Genomic DNA, 21517 nt, shown 5'->3' with positions numbered 1-21517 from the left:
TTTGAAACCGACTTAGAGTGGAAGTGTGAGTCCCTATCCTATCTGGAATCGACCACCTTACCTCAATAAATACAGGACCTTGCGTTCTTATAGAGTATCCCTCGAAAACAGCAACTCACACCTTCAGAGAAACAGAACTTGACCCCATCCTATTATTCTTTTCTTTTTCCTGTCAGCCGCCAGAGAAAGTTATACTGCCGTTCTAGAGGGTAGTTTGTTCTAGTGCAAAGTCAAACTGCTGTTAACTATTAAATCCTGTGAGAAAGACGTCACTGCTTCCTTTCTGCACTATTGGAAAGGGCAAAATCTTTCTTTAAAGACAGCCTAATCCGCGCCTTGGTTATTACCTATTACTTCTGTCCTTGTCTCTTATTGTTTTTTTTATTCGCATACAACATACCCCAACAAGATATTCAAAACTTCAAATTACAAACACATAACAAATTCTTACAAGTTCTCCTGTACTAACTAATTTCTCTACAACACAACAACAAACAAGTGGCCGTTACCAAACTCTAATTTCTCAAGTGAGACATCTAATTTAACAGTTTGGAGATGCTGTTGTGGTATCAGTGGAAGAAGACGCTGCAACTGGTGAAACAGAATGTGCATTGTCATCCTCAATGCTGTGTTCTGTGTGGCTGCTCTTTCGCTCCGAATGTGACGAACCTGTTGATAGTTGTAATCGTTGTTGCTGCTGTCCTTGACATGATGGTAAATTTACTTGTGGTGGTGCAGCTACTGGCACATAAATTCTTTCTGGAACATTTGATGTTCTATCACTTTTAGTTGCTGTTACCCCTGAGTACTCCTGTGGTGGAACCCATATGCCACCCACCACAACAAATTGAGTTGGTTGATTGTTGCAATTGCTGTGAATTGATGGGCCAGGCCTTCTTGTATGTAAACGATATTTCTGCAACAAAAGGTGATAAAAGTATGAGTACAGGAACTTGGCGGAAATCAAATTCGGTGAAATGATAACAAGTTAAACAGAAAAAATGCATAAAAAAGTGTATAAAAATTAAAGGTGAATGTGTGCATGAAACAGTGTGTAATGCCTAGTTAGTAAATTCGGGACATGTGGGGAAATATACAGGTCATATATTCGCTAAACATAAAACATTCCTCCATTCGTTTGCCGTGTATAATTCGATTTTTTCTAATAAAAATTCGTAAAAAATTTGTAGATCTAAACCACTTTCATTTCACAAAATATAGGTCAAAACTATAAACAATTACTTATATTTAAGTGTTCTAAATAGTATTTTAACGTAAATACTCATTTTGAAATTTGAACTACACATCACATACTAAACAAATAGTTTTTTTTTCTCAATTTTTTTTTTTTTTTAAACTGCCGAATTTTTTGACCGAATTATTTTCGAATCCAAACTTTACCCGTTTAAAACTTTTTAATCCCGAATCCAAATCATAGCCAAATTTTTCCCGAATAATTTGTTTTCAAAGATACTTTAAAAAATCGTGTTTAACAAGGGTGTAATGTACATAATGTCATCATCATTCCCGGGGTTAACTAGTATTACCCCCCACTAGATGAGCCAATTAGGATTCCCCACTGGGAAATTAGGGTCTCCCCCTAAAAAAAAAAAAAAAAAAAAGTCAAAGTGGGTTGACCGATTTTTTTTTGTGTGTATTTAGGGGGGAGACCCTAATTTCCCATCTAGTGGGGGGGAAATCCTAATTGGCTCATCTAGTGGGGAGTAATACTAGTTCACCCTCATTCCCGGCCATTGTATTAATTACTAAATCTACGATCATTTAGATAATGGTTTAGCAAAAAAATAGAGATCATTTAGTTAATATCTCAAAGGGCATCAGATAAATTGGAACTTCAGGACCATGGGACTGAAGCATCACCTTCCATGACAACGATTTATGTCCACTTACAATTACCAGAAAACAACTTCACTTTCCTCCACAAGCTGATATCGTTTTCTCAAAATTCTAAGGATTTTCTTCCTTGTCCTTGTCCTTGCATAGGTTCATGAGAGTATGATTTTTTTTTATATATTCATTCGAGACCAAAGCAATTTAAGTTTGTTCGACATGGTAAGATAATTGCTTTGGTCTACTCGGAAAGGGATATTTAAATTCTTCATTAATTAGTTATGTGATTAATGCAAAAAACAGTCCTCTAAATTTTATATGTGGGCGGAAGTGGTATGTGGGCATGTGGGTCAAATTAGAAATTGACACTTGTGAACAATTTTTACTCCTTCCTAACCATGGTTAACAAAGAAAATTAGTTATAATAGGAAATTAGTTAAGAAAGAAAATTAGTCCGGATGTGTAGTACTTGAGAACTGGGCAAGTGTGGTAGGGAATGGGTCGGATATGCCAATATCTGAATCCAAATTTGATTTTTTTTTTTCATAGTATCCGAACCTAAATGCGAATTTTTTGCAAATATTTCACAAATCCAAACCCGAATCCGATCAGATAACACTAAAACTGTAAAAAATTACCCAAAACATGTATCCGAATCCAAACCCAAATTATATGTATTCGTATGCAACCCGAATTTAAATACTAATTATAGTTCGAACCCGACATATTCGGGTCAGGTCGGTTTCAATTTCCTACCCTATGGGCAAGCCAATAAAAATGTAAATAGTTGGACAGTCTGGTACTAATACAATAAAACTAATAATAGCATATATACAATTCCAATACCACTTATTGAATTGGTCCACTTCAAATTAAATTTGTAAAAGTGGTCCCTAATCAGTATCCTCTTTTCAAGTATATATCCAAATATATATATACCCCTAAATTGGATCATATTGACAAGTTGGTTGGACTTGGGAGTTGGTTGGACTTGGGAGTTGAGAACCAACAGCAAACCTAATCATAACTTCACAGTTCCACTAAATAAATGAGCATCCAAGGCTCAACGCCTCAACCACAAATTAGTCCCCAACTCCCCCCACGCCTGCCCCAAAGTTGCTGGCACTTACTTCACAGTATCCTTTGATTGCAGGAGAGAATCTTTAGGAAATAAAAGCATGCCGAGATGCATCTTTTTCATATGACATTGCCAAGGTGTGTTTACCAGGTAAGACCCAAATTTGAGTGTTTAAAAGAAAGACCAAACTTCGGATCACGACTCAGGAACAGATAATCTGGTATAATATAATTGTGTCTCAAAACCAACTCCATTTTTATTTACGATTTAATAGATGTGATCAGTTGGTTTTATCAATAAAACTTTATGGGTTCATCCAACAGAAACAAGCTTGAAATCAAGGCTACGCCCATTGTTTATCTTTATAATATTAAAATTTAGATTATTGTACAACCGTACGCAAATGAAACTGACAGAAGACTAGAAGAGGAGATGTCAAAAGATGTTTGGTGAGCAGGTGGAACTGTAGAAGTTGTGATCAACCAATAATTTGGCTAAATCTATGGTGCGCAGGTCGTATCAAGAATTAGGTAATTCCTAAATTTACTATGCCCCCAAAATGGGACTATGAATACAATCCGGTCCCAAAACTAATGCTCCATTCTTACGATTACTGATTACACCAGTAGCCAAAAGATTTAGGACCACGTCTAGATTATAAGTTGCAAGAGATAACTATTTGTTGACAAGACCAAACTAATAGATCAGTAATAGTAAGACCAGGCTAATACGCCAAGTGGCAGATATAATTGACGAACAACAGAATCACATGTTTCTCGAAGAGGATCAGAAGAGTGACTAAGAAAATCTATGCGGATAGTGCGGATGCCATGGACGATTCTCCACGCCACTCTTTACTCCTGTATTGATTAAAAACATCCATTGACTAATTATAACCTTACGGTCCCATTCGGCACACCAAGTGGACGACTTCCAACAAACTGTTTATATACTTGATTTAAAGATTCTACCCTTCAAGGAATCATCATTATTCAAGGTCAAGGAATCATCATTCACGATAATGTCATCGATTACGCGATTTCACCAAATTGTAAAGATTATGTCCTGTCCGAAAAAATAGCACCGAGCTACCCATCTTAAATCCAAAGACATTGTATGTCTTTTTCCAGCTTAGAATATAGAGGAATATTATTTTTAGTCATAATTAATTCCAGTAATTTTAGCATTTTATTAATTCATTTGGATTTAATGAAAGCCGAACGAGACTGTATAACAGGCAATTATTCAGGAAATTAAAACTGATGGTTAGATACAAGTACAACTTCATACCTGTAAATGGCTTTTCACTTCATCATTAGTAAGACCATCCACCTTCATTAATTCTCTGATTTGCTTTGGGGTAGCAGCTAGAAAAAATAAATCAATGTTAATATTTTCTTACTAGATTTAATTTTATACTTATTTTTCTTAAAATAGTAATAATTACACATCTGTTTTTACATACCATGAGATCCACCAAGTTGTTGCAAAGCTTGTAAAAAATCTCTGTGCAATTCCGGTGACCAACACCGTCTTGTTTTTCGATTTAACCCTTCTTTATCTTCCTTCTTCTTATGACTATTATCCGCTGTGGAACTCGTCGACGCAGCTGGAACTGAATTTTGTATAGTCATTGTAATATTAGTTCCTACTTCAGCTTCCTTTACCGCCTTTACCATTGGCTTTACCACTTTACTTTTATGAAATGGATGAAATGCACCTCCATTTTCTTTCACTCCAATAACTTTTTCACTATTTTCCTGTGAATTATGTATTACCTCTTTTGATGGTGAACTTGGGTTTTGATTCCATAACTGAACAGATCTAAGCCAATCAACTTTTGTACCATTTGACTCGTTCGATTTATGTTCATCTGACTTTTCTTCTTGAGAAGAAGATAAGCTTCTTTTAATAGGAATGAATTCTTCTAAAACTGGCCCTCCTTCACTAGAAGTTTCTTCTTCATTTTCTTCACATTCAGATCTTTCACAACTATAGACTTGTTGCTTACAATTCTCAATAGCTTCACCAAACAAAACAAACAAAAATTAGAACCCATATATACAGATGATATGGGAAAAAAAATGTCCTTAAGAAAAACGTAACTACCTTGATTAACAAGATCTAAACAAAGAGGTAGCTCACGATGAAAGACTTGAATCTTGCGACGTTCTTCTTCTAAAGCTTGCATGTATTCTTCATACGATTTCTTGTTTGTTGTATGCATTGTTTCCATGTAATTAATTACCATTACAAATTATATGCTTGGAGAAATATTAGTGAGAAGAAATAATGAGTTTCTATTTATATTTATGGGTGGTGTGAACATAGATAGGTCCGTTGGAAGAAGGAATATGGAATCAGAAAGAAGGGAATAAACTTGGAAGAAGTAGGAAAGAGAGGAGAGAGAGTAGTCGAGGCGTCGCGTATGGATCGAATCTTTGATGTGTTTTTTGAAGGGGCGTGATTATAGGTAAGTGGGGTGAGTTAATAAGGTGGGAGACTTGAATATTCGGTGCAGTGGATTTGATTCCTTGTTCGTCGTTTTGTCAAAATAATGAAAATATATAAGGTGTGTGATGGAATTGTTGATGATGTCAGCCATTTTTGGAGATAAGATCGAAGTTAAAAATTCTAAAAATTAATAAATATTTTAGTTTTTAATTATTAAGACTTGAGAGGTGCGGCTGTTTGAACGAATATTCTGAGGAAAGAGGGAATTGGCTATGGGAGTACGTTGTGGAATCTTTTTAGCTAGCTTTTTCTACCTGCCCCACGCCGCATATGTATGTGTACTAAACGACAATTTTTGATCGGATGAATATTTGTCTGGAAGCCACAAATTTTGATCTTGGACAGTGATGTCAGCGTGCTTCAGCACATACTCACATAGTGCAAAATTCCGCAATGTCACAAATCACAATATGTGATGGAGTTAAATGAATCGACATGATACAAATAGTGTCAGTTCAGATTTGTATTGGTGCATATCGTTGCATGTTGAGAATTTGAAATCCAGATAAAATAATACAGCAGAAGATTGTGCAGAACATGTCCCAAGATAAGAAAGGAGGAGGATATGAAAATATTATCAAAAAAATAATATAGGTTTGTGAAAGGATCACAATATTGATATCCGGAACAAACCACTCTCCAACTTTCATTTATGGCGCGTCCAAAAGATTGTTGTTGCATTATCGTACGGATGTACTACCCGCGTCACATTGAAATTTGTTAGAAAAATAAAAAATGTCATAGTATGGTCGACAGTGATATATATATATATATATATACCATATTCTAGTTGGCCTTTAACATTATCGGGGAGCCAGTGAACCTATGAGAATCTTTCTCAGTATCTTTTGTAATTATTAGGGTTGGTGAATGGAATTTTTGGACTTTTCAGAATAATAAAGGGGTCACATTTTTGTATGTCTCAAGAAAATGGTCTCTGAGAAAATTGGCAATGCTTGGCATTATAAACTGTTTTGATGTGCATCTGTCTAGTGCCAAACTCCAACCGTAGAAGGGCATATACCTTTGAAAGATTCCGAAAAGAATCCACAGTCTTTACAATGATTGCAAATTGTCCTAAGTCACAATTTTATTTTTATTTTTTTGGTAAACCTAAAAAGTGTTTGAATCTTATTTATTTATTGCTAAAAATATTTATTAATGAAAAAATATTTTTTGAAAAAATAAATAGTGTTTGGTCTCTATTTAAAAAAATATAGTTTTTCATCCAAAAAAACAAATTTTTGGTTCCAAAAACTAGTTTTATGATAATTAGGTAAAATTTGTTTCTCAAGTTAAAAAGCTATTTTTATTTTAGAAAAACACTTTGAAGGCTCAAGGCAAATGAATTGCCTGAATGTTTTAGACTTTAGTACTTTATGCCAAAATATCAAAAAATATAATGTGATATCTGATATGATAAAATAGCTTTTAAGAAATATCATAACCAAACATGTTTATTTAAACATTGTTTTTAGAATAAATATTTTTTCCTAAAAATACTTTTTAAGAAAAAATAATTTTTTGAAATAATAAGACCCAAACACCCACTAAAACTTGATAATCTAGCGCTTCCATTCTATAGAAGAAGGGAGCAGTATTTACCTCCTGTTTTATGGGATTGGCATCTTTTGATAGTAGAAAAATAATTGATATTTTCTATATGTCCTTTTACACCCCAACATACTCAATAGTCCCACGGCAGCAAATTGTCATGAGTTTCCACATTTCATAAATATCTTCCAGCTAAAAAGTTGTTAAAATTCTATCATGAAAATGGATTCATAAGAAACTATGTATATTTGGTGGATGTCGACAGTTGTCAAATAGATCGGAACAAAACAAACTACTAATAAAAATTCAACATAACAAAAAAAATGCATGAAGATATGATTGAATAATATCATTTTTATTTATATGAATAATTGACAAATGTCATACCAACATATGGTCCCTTCCATATCACCCATATGTTCTAATACCATATTCGGAACCGTGTTTATCACAATATAAAATATAAGATGTTTCCATATATTTACGTTATCCGCTATGTATGAAAGCTAGAATATTCTCCAGATACATGTAAGTTGTTTTGTATGAGCCACAAGAAAAATAGGTAAAATAGGAAATATTCGCATCGGAGATGCCCATTGCATCAATATTATAACTAACAATGGTTTAAACTAATCATTTCGACTAGTTCTCGATCATGTAAAAACTTGTAAATGTATGCTAGTTTGGAGTTTTGCACTTCAGGTATCTTCACTCTTCTTAGTTGTCCTCTTACCCACGTCCCAAAGCGTATTAGTTAAGCAAATTAAGCAAAGGGATTTTGCAGCAACTCAGCAAGAAATGGCCGGGCTGGACTAGAATCATTGGAATATTATTGGATCTCATTGCCGCATTGCAATCACAAATTATTAGTTTCTGACGCCATGATTTCTCACTTAATCATGAATAACTTTTTGAGGTGTATGTAGTGGCTATTGTCGAACTACTTTCATGAGATACTACTGTTTTTGGACGTCTTCCAAGTTATTCTAAGACTTTTTTTATTTACCAAAAAAAAAATTGTGTACCTCATTTTGTGAAAATTCTTCATTTTCGAAATTATTAGTGATTGTTTTCTCACTTTGTTAATTTTCTGTGTAACAAGTATTGGTATTTTGTATATTGACAAATTTGACCCTAATTCGAATTTGTAAAAACCTCCCCATTTTTAACATTCAAATTTGTTAAAAAAAAAAACTCATTCAAATTTTCCCCATTTTTCAATCTCCCATAAAATTCTCTAACTCCAGTTTACTCCCTCGCCACCAGTCCACCAGTACAAAGTCACAAATTATTAGTTTCAGACACCATGATTCCTTACTTAATCGGTAAATAGTTTTTTGAGATGTATGTCGTAGCTATTGTAGAACTACTTTGATGAGACACCATTACTTTTGGACCTCTTCCAAATTATTCTAGGGTTTTTTTACTTAACACCCCCCCTCCTCCTACCCACCAAAGTTGGTACCCTTTTTAGTTAAAATCCTTTATTTTCAAAATCTTGACAAATTTGCCCATAATTAAAAAAATTCCCATTTTTCAATCTCTTTTTCGAACTCCAACTCCATTTCACTCACCTCCACCACCAATATATTTCCCTCCACCTCCAGTCCACTCACCACCACCTCCAGTCCACCCACCACCACCACCAATATATTCTCCCCACCTCCCACCACCACCACCACCACCACCAGTACACTCTCTCTCACCTATAGTTCATTAACCTCCACCATCAATACACTCACCGCCACCTCCAGTACCCTCTCCACCACCACCACCAGTACACTATACACTCTCCTCCATCTGCAGTTAACTCACCCCCTCCCCCCCAACTAGTACACTCACCGCCACTAACATTCAATCTTTCAGGATTCAAATTACCAATCTTTCAACCACAAGAAAATACTCAAATGGAAGACCTAATGTCTTTGCAAAATTAGACAATCGCTTCCTGGTAGCTTCCAATGCTTCAATATTCGCCCCAAACATATTTAACCGAACAAAAGACGGTCCACCAGGGCGTGATGCGAGAATCTGAAACAGTCCCCACCACTGTAGTCCTTACATTATGTCAAGGTCAATGATATGCACTCTATCTGCCCTCTCAAAAGCTTCTTATATTATTTGATTAGCTGTGAAATAAGAAAACTTAACAAAAAGACTAATTCCATTGAACACTTGGCTATGGAATTGGGGCATTAGGTAATGGGGAATATGTCCCTAAACATGAACTCACTAGTTTAGCTGATATTGTTTGAATGAGGAGATTGAAAAATAGGGAAAATTTGAATGTTAAAAATGGGGGGTTTTACAAATTTGAATTAGAGGCAAATTTACCAATATACAAAATACCAACGTTTATTATATATAAAATTGACATAATGGGAGACAATCACTAATGATTTCGAAAATAAAGGGTTTTCAGAAAAAATCGAGGCGTACAAACTTTAGGGGGTGTAGTAAGAAAATATTGTTATTCTAACTTGGTTAATAACACAAACAGGATCTTTAGGATCTTATATATGGACATATATATTTTTTTTGATAAACATATATGGACATATATGCATGATTGCATTTGGTGGTTATAAACTTATAATAATGTCACCTGCTTGTTTTTCACGTTTTCAAGCTTTTGAACACAAAGTATCTAGAGAATTTTAGGAAGTATATTCTTTGAAGTTGAACTCACAATTTCGATCTTCTATAGTTCTATATCTGGAACTCTGGAAGATCAAGATTATGCCGGCTCAAGTCACTGGTAACTTGGAAAGTCTTAATACCAATGTTTTGAAAACCGAACCGGTAATCAAACCGATTTTTTGTTAAAATGGTTCAACCAGGTTCAACCATGGTTCGACTCGGTCGGACCGATTGATGTTTATTTAGCAAATTTTTTATTAATTATAATAATAAAATAAATAAATACATGTTTTAATTCAATATTAATTGATATTATATATCAAAATAAATTTCTTATACAAGAAATACATAGTAGTATGTTGGTTTGGAGTTTGGAGTTTGGATTATCTTGTTTAGGTGTTAGGTTCAACTCCCCACATTATCAATTTTCAAAAAAAAAAAAAAAAAAAAAAAAAAAAAAAATATATATATATATATATATATATATATATATATATATAAGGGTGATCCGGTTTAGAACTGAACCGGTTCAACCCGATTCGTCGGTTCAACCACGGTTTAAGCTTACACCGGTCGAACCATAAACTCAAGTTTTAAGCGAAACCGAATCGAAAATTTAGGGTCAAAGTTCAACCACCGGTCCGGTCCGGTTTTCTAAACACTGCTTAATACAAAATATACACGTGGTATGCCTCAAATTTTTCTAGAATTGTGTCCAAGATACAATGGCCTTAAAAAAATTAGGGAGTGACTCTCAAGAACAAACTGCTGAAAATGTAACTCTCAATGACACTTTTTTTTTTTTTTTTCCGTAACTCACAATGACTGGGTAGATGAAAGGTGGACCCTTGACGCGAAATAAAAAATGGATCGGGTAGATGAAATATCAAGTATACTCCTGACGCGAAATAATTAACGGCCCGGCCCAGACAAAACGATCTGGTGTATTTAGTATGAACAATCATTGTTCATACCTTTAAGCAGGTGTGAACACTCATTGTTTATACCCCTGATTACAAACATTAGCTATGAACAATAAGTGTTCATATCTATTGGAGCTATGAACAATGATCCAATAGGTATGAACATAGATTGTTCATACCTATTTGGAAGTATGAAAAATCATTGTTCATACATCAAAAGTGTTCATACATCAAACATGAACAATTATTGTTCATGACTACTTTAAAATTTTTTCAATTGGTAGGTATGAACATTGATTGTTCATAATCTTGGGTATGAACATTCAATGTTCATAGTTTTTTGGGTATGAACATTGATTGGGTATGAGCATTTAATGTTCATAGCCCTTTGGGTATGAACATTGATTGGGTATGAACATTCAATGTTCATAATTGCTTTGGTATTAACATTTGATGTTCATAAACCTTTCTATAAACCTTCTATATTCATAGTTTTTGTGTATGAACATTGAATATTCATAGTCCTTTGGGTACGAATATTCAATGTTCATACATCAATCTATTGTATAAGATACATTTACCTATTTGGATATGAACAATCGTTGTTCATACACCGTGAAAAGTAAATGTATTTAACATTATTGTTCATAGTAAAATGACATAAAGGGTAAAATTGGAAAATATTTATTTTAAATCCGGGTTATTTGTCTTTGGGTTATTTTCACGGAAGGGTATAACTGGCATTTAAAAAAAATATAAAAAAGTGGGAGAACTTTTTTTTTTTTTTGATAACCAAGGTGGGAGAACTTATTTTGTCCTTGAAGATTACTAATTTTAAAATAGTGGGTTTGTGAGTTACTTTTTCTCAAAATTTCTCTTTGTGAGTTACTCACAAAAAACCGTGTCCTCTAGACTTTATTTTCCTTAAAATTGGACTTTGAGACTAATTTCTTATAAAAAAATAAAAAACCGTAAATGTACCTTTGGTTTTTACTTGTAAACGAAGTTAGACATCGTTGTGGCGGAGTATTTATGGAAGTCAATCAAGAACTATCACATTATTATATTAGAGCGATGGATCTAGATCTATATTCAGCATTTGTTCATATATACCCTAGTTGTTTATGGATCTAGTTCGTATTCAGACTTTGTTCAACTATTCGTTGTTGTAATCGTATACAAAATGGAATGGAGCATTTGTCATGTTACTTGAATGTTTGCACATTTACAATATGAGGAAGACAAGGCATTATAAACTGTCACCTGATCTGGACCAGAGAAACGTACTGTAATCTGATCTCGTTCTACATAATTGTATTGTGAATTGGTGAGGAAAGGTAATAAAGTGTCCCCCCTGGGACTCTTGGAGACTACCTCTGGGAAGTGTAACACAAAATAGACAAGTGCATGGTATGCTCGATATTTTTTTAAATACGAAAGCAATGACGCTTGATTAGCAAAAAAAATGGAGATTTTTTTTTTAAAAGAACAAGTTATTGAACCGGCCAGCGGTTTGGTTTGTGCCTAAACCTAATTGGACTTTGCTTTGGCGGAAAATTATGAAACGGTCAATCAAGACCTATGAAATTGTTAAGTCTTGACTCTTGAGTGGGGGGGTCAAACAGAGTTCGTTCACAGATTCCCTAGTTGTAATTCTATATATATAAAATGGTATGGGCATTAGAACCTCTGGCTTTGTCATATTACTTAGTACTTATTATATATAAATTTGAAGAAGATAAAGCATCAACTGTAATCTATCTGTAGTTCTGTACATAATTAAATTGCGAGTTAGATGAGAAAAATGTCCCTTGGCGACTATAAGGTAAAAGTACCTCTTATGAGAGGATTCATGGAAGGAAAAAAATACCCGATGAGAGGGTGGGTACAATGTCAAGTGCGTTATAAATTTATGTTCTTAGTATTCTTTTGGACCTCGAGAGGGCATTCTTTATATATACGTTTAGGATATCCCCCAAGCCGAAATTCACCTGTCATGGCCCATGGAATGAAGTTCTTTGGACTTTAACAAGACTTATTCACCTTGTTTGTCGGCACTATGTAACAATTCAACGTGATATGTACGTAAACTGACGTAATTCCAGCATCAAGGCGTTATTTCTATAAATCTAAGGCTGTGTAAATCTAAGTGTTTTGCTAATTTGTTGGAAAAATTTCAGTTTGGAAAATATAAGATTTGCCAGTTTTGCCAGCGTTTGTTTACATGGTTTTTTTCTGTCCGTGGCAAATGATTTTTTAACTTTTTGGAAATATTATTTTTTTGGTTTCCAAACTTAATGAAGTATAAAAATAGAAAGAACATTGAATTCCAACTACGTAAACTTCCCAAGTATGACGGGTGAACAAACACCTCTGGAGAAACAAACTCAAATTCCAATATCCCGACTGCTCAATAAACATCATCACACCACTAACATACTACAACATTTCTAGAACACCATTTCATTAACTCATCATCTTGATACATCACCAAGGATCATCAACTATTGCAAAGATGGAACTACCAAATTAAGCAAGTAAATTGGACAATTCAAAACCTAGTCTAACATAAGAATTTTAAAAACCAAACATCCCATTAAATTAAATGCTTGAAACCTCTACTCACATATGCAAAACATACGTTAACGCCTTGCAGCAGCACCAAACAGCAGCAACAACAACACGTAGCACCCAACAGCAGCAACACCGAGCATCAGCAGCACACAACAGCAGCACCACCTAGCACCTTGCAACAGCAGCAAATGCATAGCACCACCAGGGTTTTCACAGTCACACACTCATGCTGCACACACTACCTGCAGCAGGGCCAACACCAGTCCACACTACCATACCACACTACCAGCAGCAGCACCACCACCACTAGGCAGCACACACACACACACAACCTGGCATAAGGCTCATCTTATAGGACAGTATACACTAAATCTTATACATTAAATCAATAATATAAATAGTTAAGTGGAAATGTTGCTACTGAACCAATATGTTCACCACTTCAACCAGTTTCCACTTGGAACATTCAACAACCACATCAGTGTGAGATTCTAGAAGATGAAATGTTAGACTTCGTTCAAAACATTAATGAGCATAGAATATTGAAGTTATGCCACAGAAAGAAAATGAACTAAAAGCACAATGAAAAGTAGTGAAGAACAGAGATACACAGGTAGAAATTATCAAAAGAAAATTAATAACATGATGCCCAATGACCTTATACATTAGGCTATGGATGCGTCTTTTGATATCAGGAACAACGAAAATCAGCATCCAAGAATACAAACAAACACCAATCTCACATAGATTCATTTGATGAGACAAAGTTGCCAAGTGAAGGCTTGCTGATATAAATTGCGGAAACAACCTTGAAAAGATTGTACCTTTTTGTATGTTTTTTTAGTGTATATTGGCGTAATTAAAGACCGAAAAACTTAAAACTTCAAGAAGAAGAGGAAGAAAAAGAAGCGTTTCAAAGTAGATCCTGCAGTTCTACCACTACACAAAAAAACAAAACAGTAAAAGCCCCTCAAAACATCATCATCATCTATCGTAAATCAAACCTTCAGGATCGCCATGCCCACACACAAAACTTTTTACAAGAGAGAGAAAAAATATCAAAAGTTTCCTTCGTGAATGAGAGAGGGAGAGATGATTTTTCTTACCCTAGTTGGAAAATATCGAGTGGCAAAAGAGTTTAGGGGGGGAGGTGGATTCTATTTTCCCACTTCTAGTGGGAAAATTTCGTTTGCCGGCAAAATGTAAATAGTGTTTGCCCCTACTCTTAAATACAGCCAAACACTGGCTAATGGTGCATCTAGTGGGAAAATAAAATTTGCCACCCCCATTTGCCACTAAACAAACACACCCTAAGTGTTGCTTAATGGTTTACACAGGCCTAGTTGGTACCACAAGGATTGAGCTACATGACAATCTTTTCAGCCACCAACTTAGTTGGGAGGTAAACTTCGCGACACTACGTTAATTAACAAATGCATGCACCAGGGTTTTGCAACTGTTTTCATCAGCAGTTAAAATGCATTGAGATAGTCAGATAGGCAGTACTGCACATCTGCACATATATTGATTTTGCAGTGCATGTATAAATGCACATTAGCCGTGGATAAAAACAATTGCAGAGTCCCAGCAACCGGTTATATTTATTCATCAAAACTGACGCTTGAGTTGGCCAAAAGATAATGAAGAAACTCAGGAAGTGACTATCCTATTGGCTCCTGTACAGCAGTGGAACTGGACCAATGGATTTCAATTACCAAGATAACTTTACTACCCATTGGATGAGGACGCCGCACTATCGGGCAACTGGCGCCTGAGTTCAGGATTTTATGCTTGTACTGGCAAGGGGAGATCCACATGACCACATCACATCTTTGGTGTTGAACTCTTTCTAACCCGACCACCTACTTGACTTGACAAATAGGAAATCCTCAAGACTTATGCCAATATTATGTTCGTGATTAAGATTTAAGAGAGTCGTGCATGTTATTAGTGAGACTGTGAGAGCATAGGCCATAGGGTGGCTCACAATGATGCACACCTGAAACCTCAGCTCCTTTCGTTGATGTGTGATGTGATCTCAATACAGCTGTTAGAGAAGGCGCAACTTAAATCTCAAAAGCCATCGGCAACCAAAACCAACTGACTTTAGGATTGCGTAAATGCATAATGGTGTTCTTGAGTTTCATTTCTCCATTTTAAATTTCATACTTCCTCAGCAAACCACAAAATCGAAGGGGCCTTTAATAAAGCCCAAAGTGACTACTTGTTTCTTATAACGAACTTAGAATTGGGTTTCAGCCCAATTTCCAGTTTTCCGTTTTTATTTGAGTTTTCAATTCCAGGAGAAGATCAAGTAGGTCCTCCAACAGAGACATGTGGCATACGCGAGAACTGGAACATTCAAACAGTGCGAACTCCGTGCCACATTAGGGTGTTTGGGTCAGCGTGTGTTATGTTATGTTGTCTGTACTCTGGACTATATATAAGGCAATGTGTCCTCTCCAAATTTTGGAAACTTGCTGAATCTAGTCAAAGAACAAGCAATTCAAGAAAACAAATAACATTTTATCGAAAATAGCTCAAATCGTGTGGGGATTTAGATAAAAAAAATAAAAATAAAATGATAGCCCAACCCCCTACCTGGCCTTGTCAAATGATGGGGATTTAGACTTTATATATGAATGCCCCACCTGGGCCTTGTAAATCCAGTTTGAGCAATCAAAAGAAGGTTTTAAGACATCCAACTGACACTTGGCAATAATACAATGGGCCAACGTTGATAAGATAGAATAACTTGGATTTGTTCCTTGTGATTCTGCATGCCTTGATAAGCTCCTAAGTACCAAATTTAGTGGAACAAGTACAGCTTCCTGTTGTCAGTGGCCAGAGCATTTAAGGTAATAATTAGCAAGTTGCTAGCTTAACTACTTCCTGTACGATTTAGAAGTTCAGGTATATGTTCTCCTATGTTCTCCAACTGTATATAAGACTATAAAAACACTTCTGCTTCAAAATCAGAACTTATAACTTTGTTCTGCTTCTTCTGGTGTTCGGATTGTATAAGTGAATTACTTGCATCTAGTTTGAGACTTCTGAGTAACTCCGACACTCTATATTCCTGTTTCTATTGTGTTTTGAATATTGGGTGATGATCCTATCAGTTTCTGGTTCACTGAGTACCCTGTGTTTACGTAGGATTGATAATAGTATATAACTGAACATCAGTATCTGGAAAAGAACGCACACTTGAACATTATCCTTTGACTTATCCAGTCTGAACAATTCCATATATCACAACTCTCCAATACATTTTTAGCATCATATATATTTTCATCTACTAACTTCTGCATAGGCAAACTCAGACCTATAAAATGTCTACCATTAAGAATACAGAGACCAATATAGAAAAAGTCGGAAACAGACCAAAATTTGAATATACTATACATTGAACATTTGAACCTTCCCCTTACGGTTTGGGTAGTTGCTAATACCATTCCCTCCATAATCATACAGACAAATGGCTCTAGTTCCAACATATTCGAGCTTGTACACTAAAGATCAAGTTCCTCCTCTTTCAAAATCAATGAAACTGAAAGGAAGAAGTATTGCAGATGACTGCAGTGCCAGACAAAAGAAAAGCAAATATTTTTGCTCATTTTATGGTAACAGGAGAAATGATGTTTTACATCATACTACTTTTCAAAACAAAGGAAAGACGAGACAAGGAGCTGATGTGTTTTCCACAGTTTGTCAGAGAACATCCATGGCATTTCAGGTCACTGGACTACATGTTCTATGCACTCTTCGTGATGAAGAAAATGAGATGTCGTCTAGTTTGAAAAACAAATTGCATACAGATAAACATCCTATGACTATGTATGCTTCAGAATCAAGTAGTATTGGAAGGCAATTGGAAGCATTGGATTCTTATTTTGGAAAGCTTCGAAATAACTCACATAAGCAGCAACCATCCTTCATCAGTTCAGGAGATTCTGAAACTATGCCCATATCTGAAAATGAGCTGCAGCCTTCTTCTAATATTCCTAGCAAAACTACAGACATTGAAGCACAGAAGGGGCTGGCTTCTCTAGAAATCTATCATAGCAAACTTAAAGGTAAGTTTTTTCAAAAATGTCAGACCTTAATATATCTATAAGGAGCAATTAGTTTTGGGCAAAAGAATATATGTTTTCTTCACTTAACTGTAGAGATTTCAATATTCTATGTCAGGTGGTTAAGTTCTTGTTGAGACTATAGAGTATGTATAGAGACTAAGTGCTCCACCACAAAAAGATATTCAATCACTTCTTATTTTTTAATCTGCATATTGATATCTAGTGCTTTTTTCTCCTTCAATCAGAATTATCATTGTAGTTCTTCTTGTTTCTGAACTAAGAAAATTCATCACCCTTTTCCTTTCCTTTATTGCAGCAATAAAATCACATAAAACCATTTTGACTACTAAGGAGATGAATCTGATGAGATCAGAACAGCATGTCAATAGAGATTATGGAAGTAGTGAGGAGAAAATGGTAGAGAATTATGTGCAGTTTGAAAAGATGGATGACGAGCCTAATCCAAAATTTTCTCAAGGTGTTCAGCCACAAGAAGAAACCTCTGATCTTTATTTGATGTAAGCTTCTTTTCAACTCCATTTGTCCTTGACATTCATTTCCTACAATCAATCCATATTCGTGTACTGTAGCAATTCTTCATTTTATGGCTTTGTGTTCCATTTGTGTAACTATTTCTGAACTAATGCTTCGTGTACTTGGTTCTAGATGTGTGCTGGCTTCAATGAATATAGGTGTCTTTCTATTTGAGAAAGCAAGTCCAGTTAAGACCTCTGATGTAGAGCTCTTGACACTTCCTTCATTGTATGGAGCAAAGATAAACCAACTGATTCTGGATGGAGAGTGGTGGAGGCTAGTGACGCCAATGTTTCTGGTACAAGATTGAAGATTGGTTCGTGTTACTGTATTTCTTATTTTGCCTATTCAATGTGTAAATGGAACTCTTGACTATTAAACTCGATGCACATAAATTAACTGAAAAATAAAGCTCACTACTTATCCTACAATGTGTCTACAGTCCTATGTTGTCAGACACTATATGTATCAACCTAAGTCAAGAAAGACCAACTATATTTTACCAAATAACGAATTTATCTTTCTTGCTCGACAGAAGAACAAATTTCTGTTTCTTAACAAGTAGGTAGATTGCCAGTTAATTACCTTGTTGACAGTAAGTAATGCCTTAGACACTTCATAGTTTTTCAAGTACAGCTTCTCTGTGTTTTATGCAATAAAATTTATGTCAGGTACTCTCCTCGTGAATGGTACTTCAAAATTTATGTTTAATTGATGAAACATGTTCCCCTGTACCACTTTCTTCAAATTTCTCACTGTTGTCTCATCTCTCCCCCAACACACACACAATACCTGTCTGTCTGTCCCCAATAATTAATCCTCACAAAACCACCACATACACAAAATCAAATCAGTTCTAAGTTTATAATGACTATAATAGCACATATTTGTCTGAGACTGTAATACTTCTCTGTAATTAGGACATTTGCACTTTTAATATTAAGCTTTATTTCAATTCCTATTAATCTTTTTTAGTGTATACCCACTCTTGCTCTAAGAAGATCTATGTCTGTGCAGCACTCTGGTATTTTTCATGTTGCTCTAGGCTTCTGGGTGCTTCTAAGCTTTGCACCTCAGGTTTGCAAAGGATATGGTTCATTTACATTTTTCTTGATATATTTACTTGGGGGAATCTCTGGCAACATGACAAGCTATATTCACACACCAGAACCAACAGTTGGTGGGACGGTAAGAACCTGAGCTCAAGCTCTTATAGAATGTTTAAGTAGTTACACTATTATAACATAATAACCACAATGTATGTAGAAAGAAAAAACAAACAACAACAGCCAACAATAATAGGATTAATAGGTTTGTTTCCTACAAGAAACTGTTAGATTCAGTAGAAATTTTTACAACAGTTGTTTAAGTAGTAGCACAAATATAACCAAAACATACATAGAAATAAAGAAGAATTTTAACGACAGAAAGAAAGAAACAACAACAAAAACAATAGATAATAGGATTGTTTCCTACAAGAAACTGTTTTTATTTCAACTGAACTTTTTGCAAAAAATTACTCATTCTGAACACTGTAAATATACAGAGTAGACCAGATAACTTTTCTACTGCATTTACAATCACTACTTATATTATACTTTTACCAATTTTGATAATGCTAGTCTTGTTTACCTATTTAACTCAACAGGTTTCTTCCTGTAAGGAATTGATCTTAGGCCATCATAGTATTTCGAACCAGTAATATTCGTGTATTTGTATGTATTAATTATACTTAAGGAAAAAAAACAACAACAACAACAACCAAACTAGCTAACTAAAACTAATTAGGTGAAGGTCTGTAGGGCACAATTATGTTTGCCAACAGAGTACCCAGTGAAATGCGAACCAACCCTTGTAACGATAAAATAGGAACTCTAGCTTGCTCTACACTTGGACCACCTGGCACATGGCTAATAATAAAAACTGATATAAGTTATTTATGTGAATAGGTATACATAGTCTTTACTAGTCTGGATCATCATACATACTTATCATTATTGTACTTGATTTTAAACCACATTAATACCATGTGATGCAACTTTCATTTTTGCATAAGTAATATAAGGTAAGTATAATAAGCAGAGCAATACCTGCTATCTTACACTATCAACTACCGGCAATCAAATCTATGATCATCCTTGTGTCTCCTGGCTAAAACACGATCCAAGCTGTCAGAAGGGGGTTGTGAAATAAAACTCAATTCAAGTTACTGGTTACAGACTTACAGGTCCCAACATAGCCTGTTTTGAAAACCTACCCTCAACTAATTCCAAAGACAGGTCTCCCTCACAATCTCCAACCAGTGCTCCTCCATGCTAGTACATCAAGACTGCCGTTCAAGGATCTGGTATCAGATTTTTTTCGACACTAAAAGAGGTGCACAGCTCTAGACGATGCAAAACTGCATGGAAAATCATAAGGACTGCCTTACTTTAGGTTCTTCCTTGTCTAAGTTCCATCTGCATTATTGCATTAAGCCTCATAATATTTTCAGAGGAAATCAAGACCAACATTTAAGCCTTTCCATTCTATATCATACTTGCACCCTTATCCTCTTGACACCTCACAGATGGTAGGATCATCCTCTGCTTCTGAGTTCAACCCTAGACAAGGTACTACCAGACAACTAAGTAGGAGTATACTCATCTTTGAATCTACTCTTGTTCTCTTTTTGCCCATACCCTATATACTGCAGCCTACTGATCAAGATATCAAATTCATACATTGTAAACAAACATGCGCTTTCTTGATTAAAAACCTTACTTACACAAGTACTTTATGTCCATTGCTTCTGCATCGCCTATTAGGCCAATATGTTCGAATACTCACGAGCTCTCTAGGTCCCACCTAATAAGAAACTGAGTAAAATCATCAGCTTTTACGAGCTGTCTCACTGCCATATATATTTCCTTTAACTTCCCAATCCGTTTCATGCTCATTTTATATTCATACAATGTAGAATACTACACTGAGTTTCTTGCATGCTCAGGGTCCCATCTTTGCCATCATTGGAGCTTGGCTCATCTATCAGTTCCAGAATAAAGAAGCAATTGAAAAAGAAGTCTCTGAAAGTATGTTTCGCAAGGCTGTGATAGCAACTGCTCTCAGCTTTGTGTTAAGCAACTTTGGACCAATTGACAACTGGTTAGTATCCTATATTTTGTAATTTCAAAAAGATATCTCATTTACTAGTTCTCGGTATTAGGTCTATCGCCCATTTCAAAGACTAGATGTTAATGTAAAGATATTGTAACTGAAATTCATCACCATGTTGCAGGTCACATTTGGGAGCAGCGTGTGTCGGAATTGCTTATGGCTTTCTCACGTGCCCAACGCTACAACTTGATAATTTACCCTCGAAGACTGATAAAAAAAATGGATTTGCGCTTGTTAGACATTATGCTGATCCTTGTAAATCAATAGTTACCTTTGCCGTCTTTATTGTCATTTTGAGCTCTTTACTTTTATTTGTTGAACCTCAAGTTGATACACTGGAGAATAGCTTTATGTAAAAAAAAGAAGAAGTTGATGTAGAGTTAATGACACAGATATTAATATATGCCTCTACTAACATGGTGTGGTTGGTCATGTACCTGTCCCAAGAGATGTCGTGTGGTGTATGTTTACTTCCTGTTAGACCCTTAGTCCCTTTTGATATACGGTATACAGATTCATAACAAGTCTGTAGTAAAGTGGTATTTAACTCGTTATCAAAGCAGTAACATGGTGTTGGTTGGTCAATATTCATTGTCCCAAGAGATGTCCGTATAGAG

The 21517-nt window shown here is 35.3% G+C and overlaps 2 protein-coding genes across 3 annotated transcripts; one reads left to right on the top strand and one right to left on the bottom strand.

Moving 5' to 3' along the window:
- Window positions 1-362: 362 nt before the first annotated feature.
- On the bottom strand, window positions 363-5469 carry LOC147479703 (transcription factor HHO3-like). Its single transcript, XM_086577677.1, has 4 exons — window positions 5039-5469; window positions 4395-4952; window positions 4220-4296; window positions 363-916 (listed from the first exon to the last, which is right to left on the bottom strand). Exons 1-4 carry the CDS (start codon window positions 5178-5180, stop codon window positions 542-544), a joined length of 1152 nt encoding a protein of 383 aa, XP_086433803.1. The 5' UTR covers window positions 5181-5469; the 3' UTR covers window positions 363-541.
- A 10367-nt stretch (window positions 5470-15836) lies between these two features.
- LOC147479702 (Rhomboid-related intramembrane serine protease family protein) lies at window positions 15837-21332 on the top strand. Of its 2 annotated transcripts, none has more exons than XM_086578550.1 (7): window positions 15837-15992; window positions 16609-17210; window positions 17527-17728; window positions 17877-18042; window positions 18762-18932; window positions 20734-20888; window positions 21022-21332. In XM_086578550.1, exons 2-7 carry the CDS (start codon window positions 16613-16615, stop codon window positions 21254-21256), a joined length of 1527 nt encoding a protein of 508 aa, XP_086434676.1. In that variant the 5' UTR covers window positions 15837-15992; window positions 16609-16612; the 3' UTR covers window positions 21257-21332. The 2 variants fall into 2 exon arrangements, with proteins under 2 accessions (XP_086434676.1, XP_086434677.1); XM_086578551.1 differs by having other exon boundaries at window positions 15931-16047.
- Window positions 21333-21517: the final 185 nt, after the last annotated feature.

The sequence above is a fragment of the Coptis chinensis genome, chromosome 8, assembly GCF_015680905.1.
Source record: "Coptis chinensis isolate HL-2020 chromosome 8, ASM1568090v1, whole genome shotgun sequence".
Lineage (NCBI taxonomy): Eukaryota > Viridiplantae > Streptophyta > Magnoliopsida > Ranunculales > Ranunculaceae > Coptis > Coptis chinensis.
Note: the sequence above shows the minus strand (reverse complement) of the source record. Positions and strands in the feature narration are given on the sequence as shown.

What these genes read in the sequence shown, in the direction of transcription:
- LOC147479703 (XM_086577677.1), bottom strand. Translation starts at nt 5,180, where the DNA reads ATGGTAATTAATTACATGGAAACAATGCATACAACAAACAAGAAATCG. An exon ending in TTTAGATCTTGTTAATCAAG is followed by an intron (nt 4,953 to 5,038) that starts GTAGTTACGTTT and finishes TGTTTGGTGAAG; the next exon opens with CTATTGAGAATTGTAAGCAA. An exon ending in ACAACTTGGTGGATCTCATG is followed by an intron (nt 4,297 to 4,394) that starts GTATGTAAAAAC and finishes TATTTTTTCTAG; the next exon opens with CTGCTACCCCAAAGCAAATC.
- LOC147479702 (XM_086578550.1), top strand. Translation starts at nt 16,613, where the DNA reads ATGGCTCTAGTTCCAACATATTCGAGCTTGTACACTAAAGATCAAGTT. An exon ending in CTATCATAGCAAACTTAAAG is followed by an intron (nt 17,211 to 17,526) that starts GTAAGTTTTTTC and finishes CCTTTATTGCAG; the next exon opens with CAATAAAATCACATAAAACC. An exon ending in AACCAACAGTTGGTGGGACG is followed by an intron (nt 18,933 to 20,733) that starts GTAAGAACCTGA and finishes TTGCATGCTCAG; the next exon opens with GGTCCCATCTTTGCCATCAT.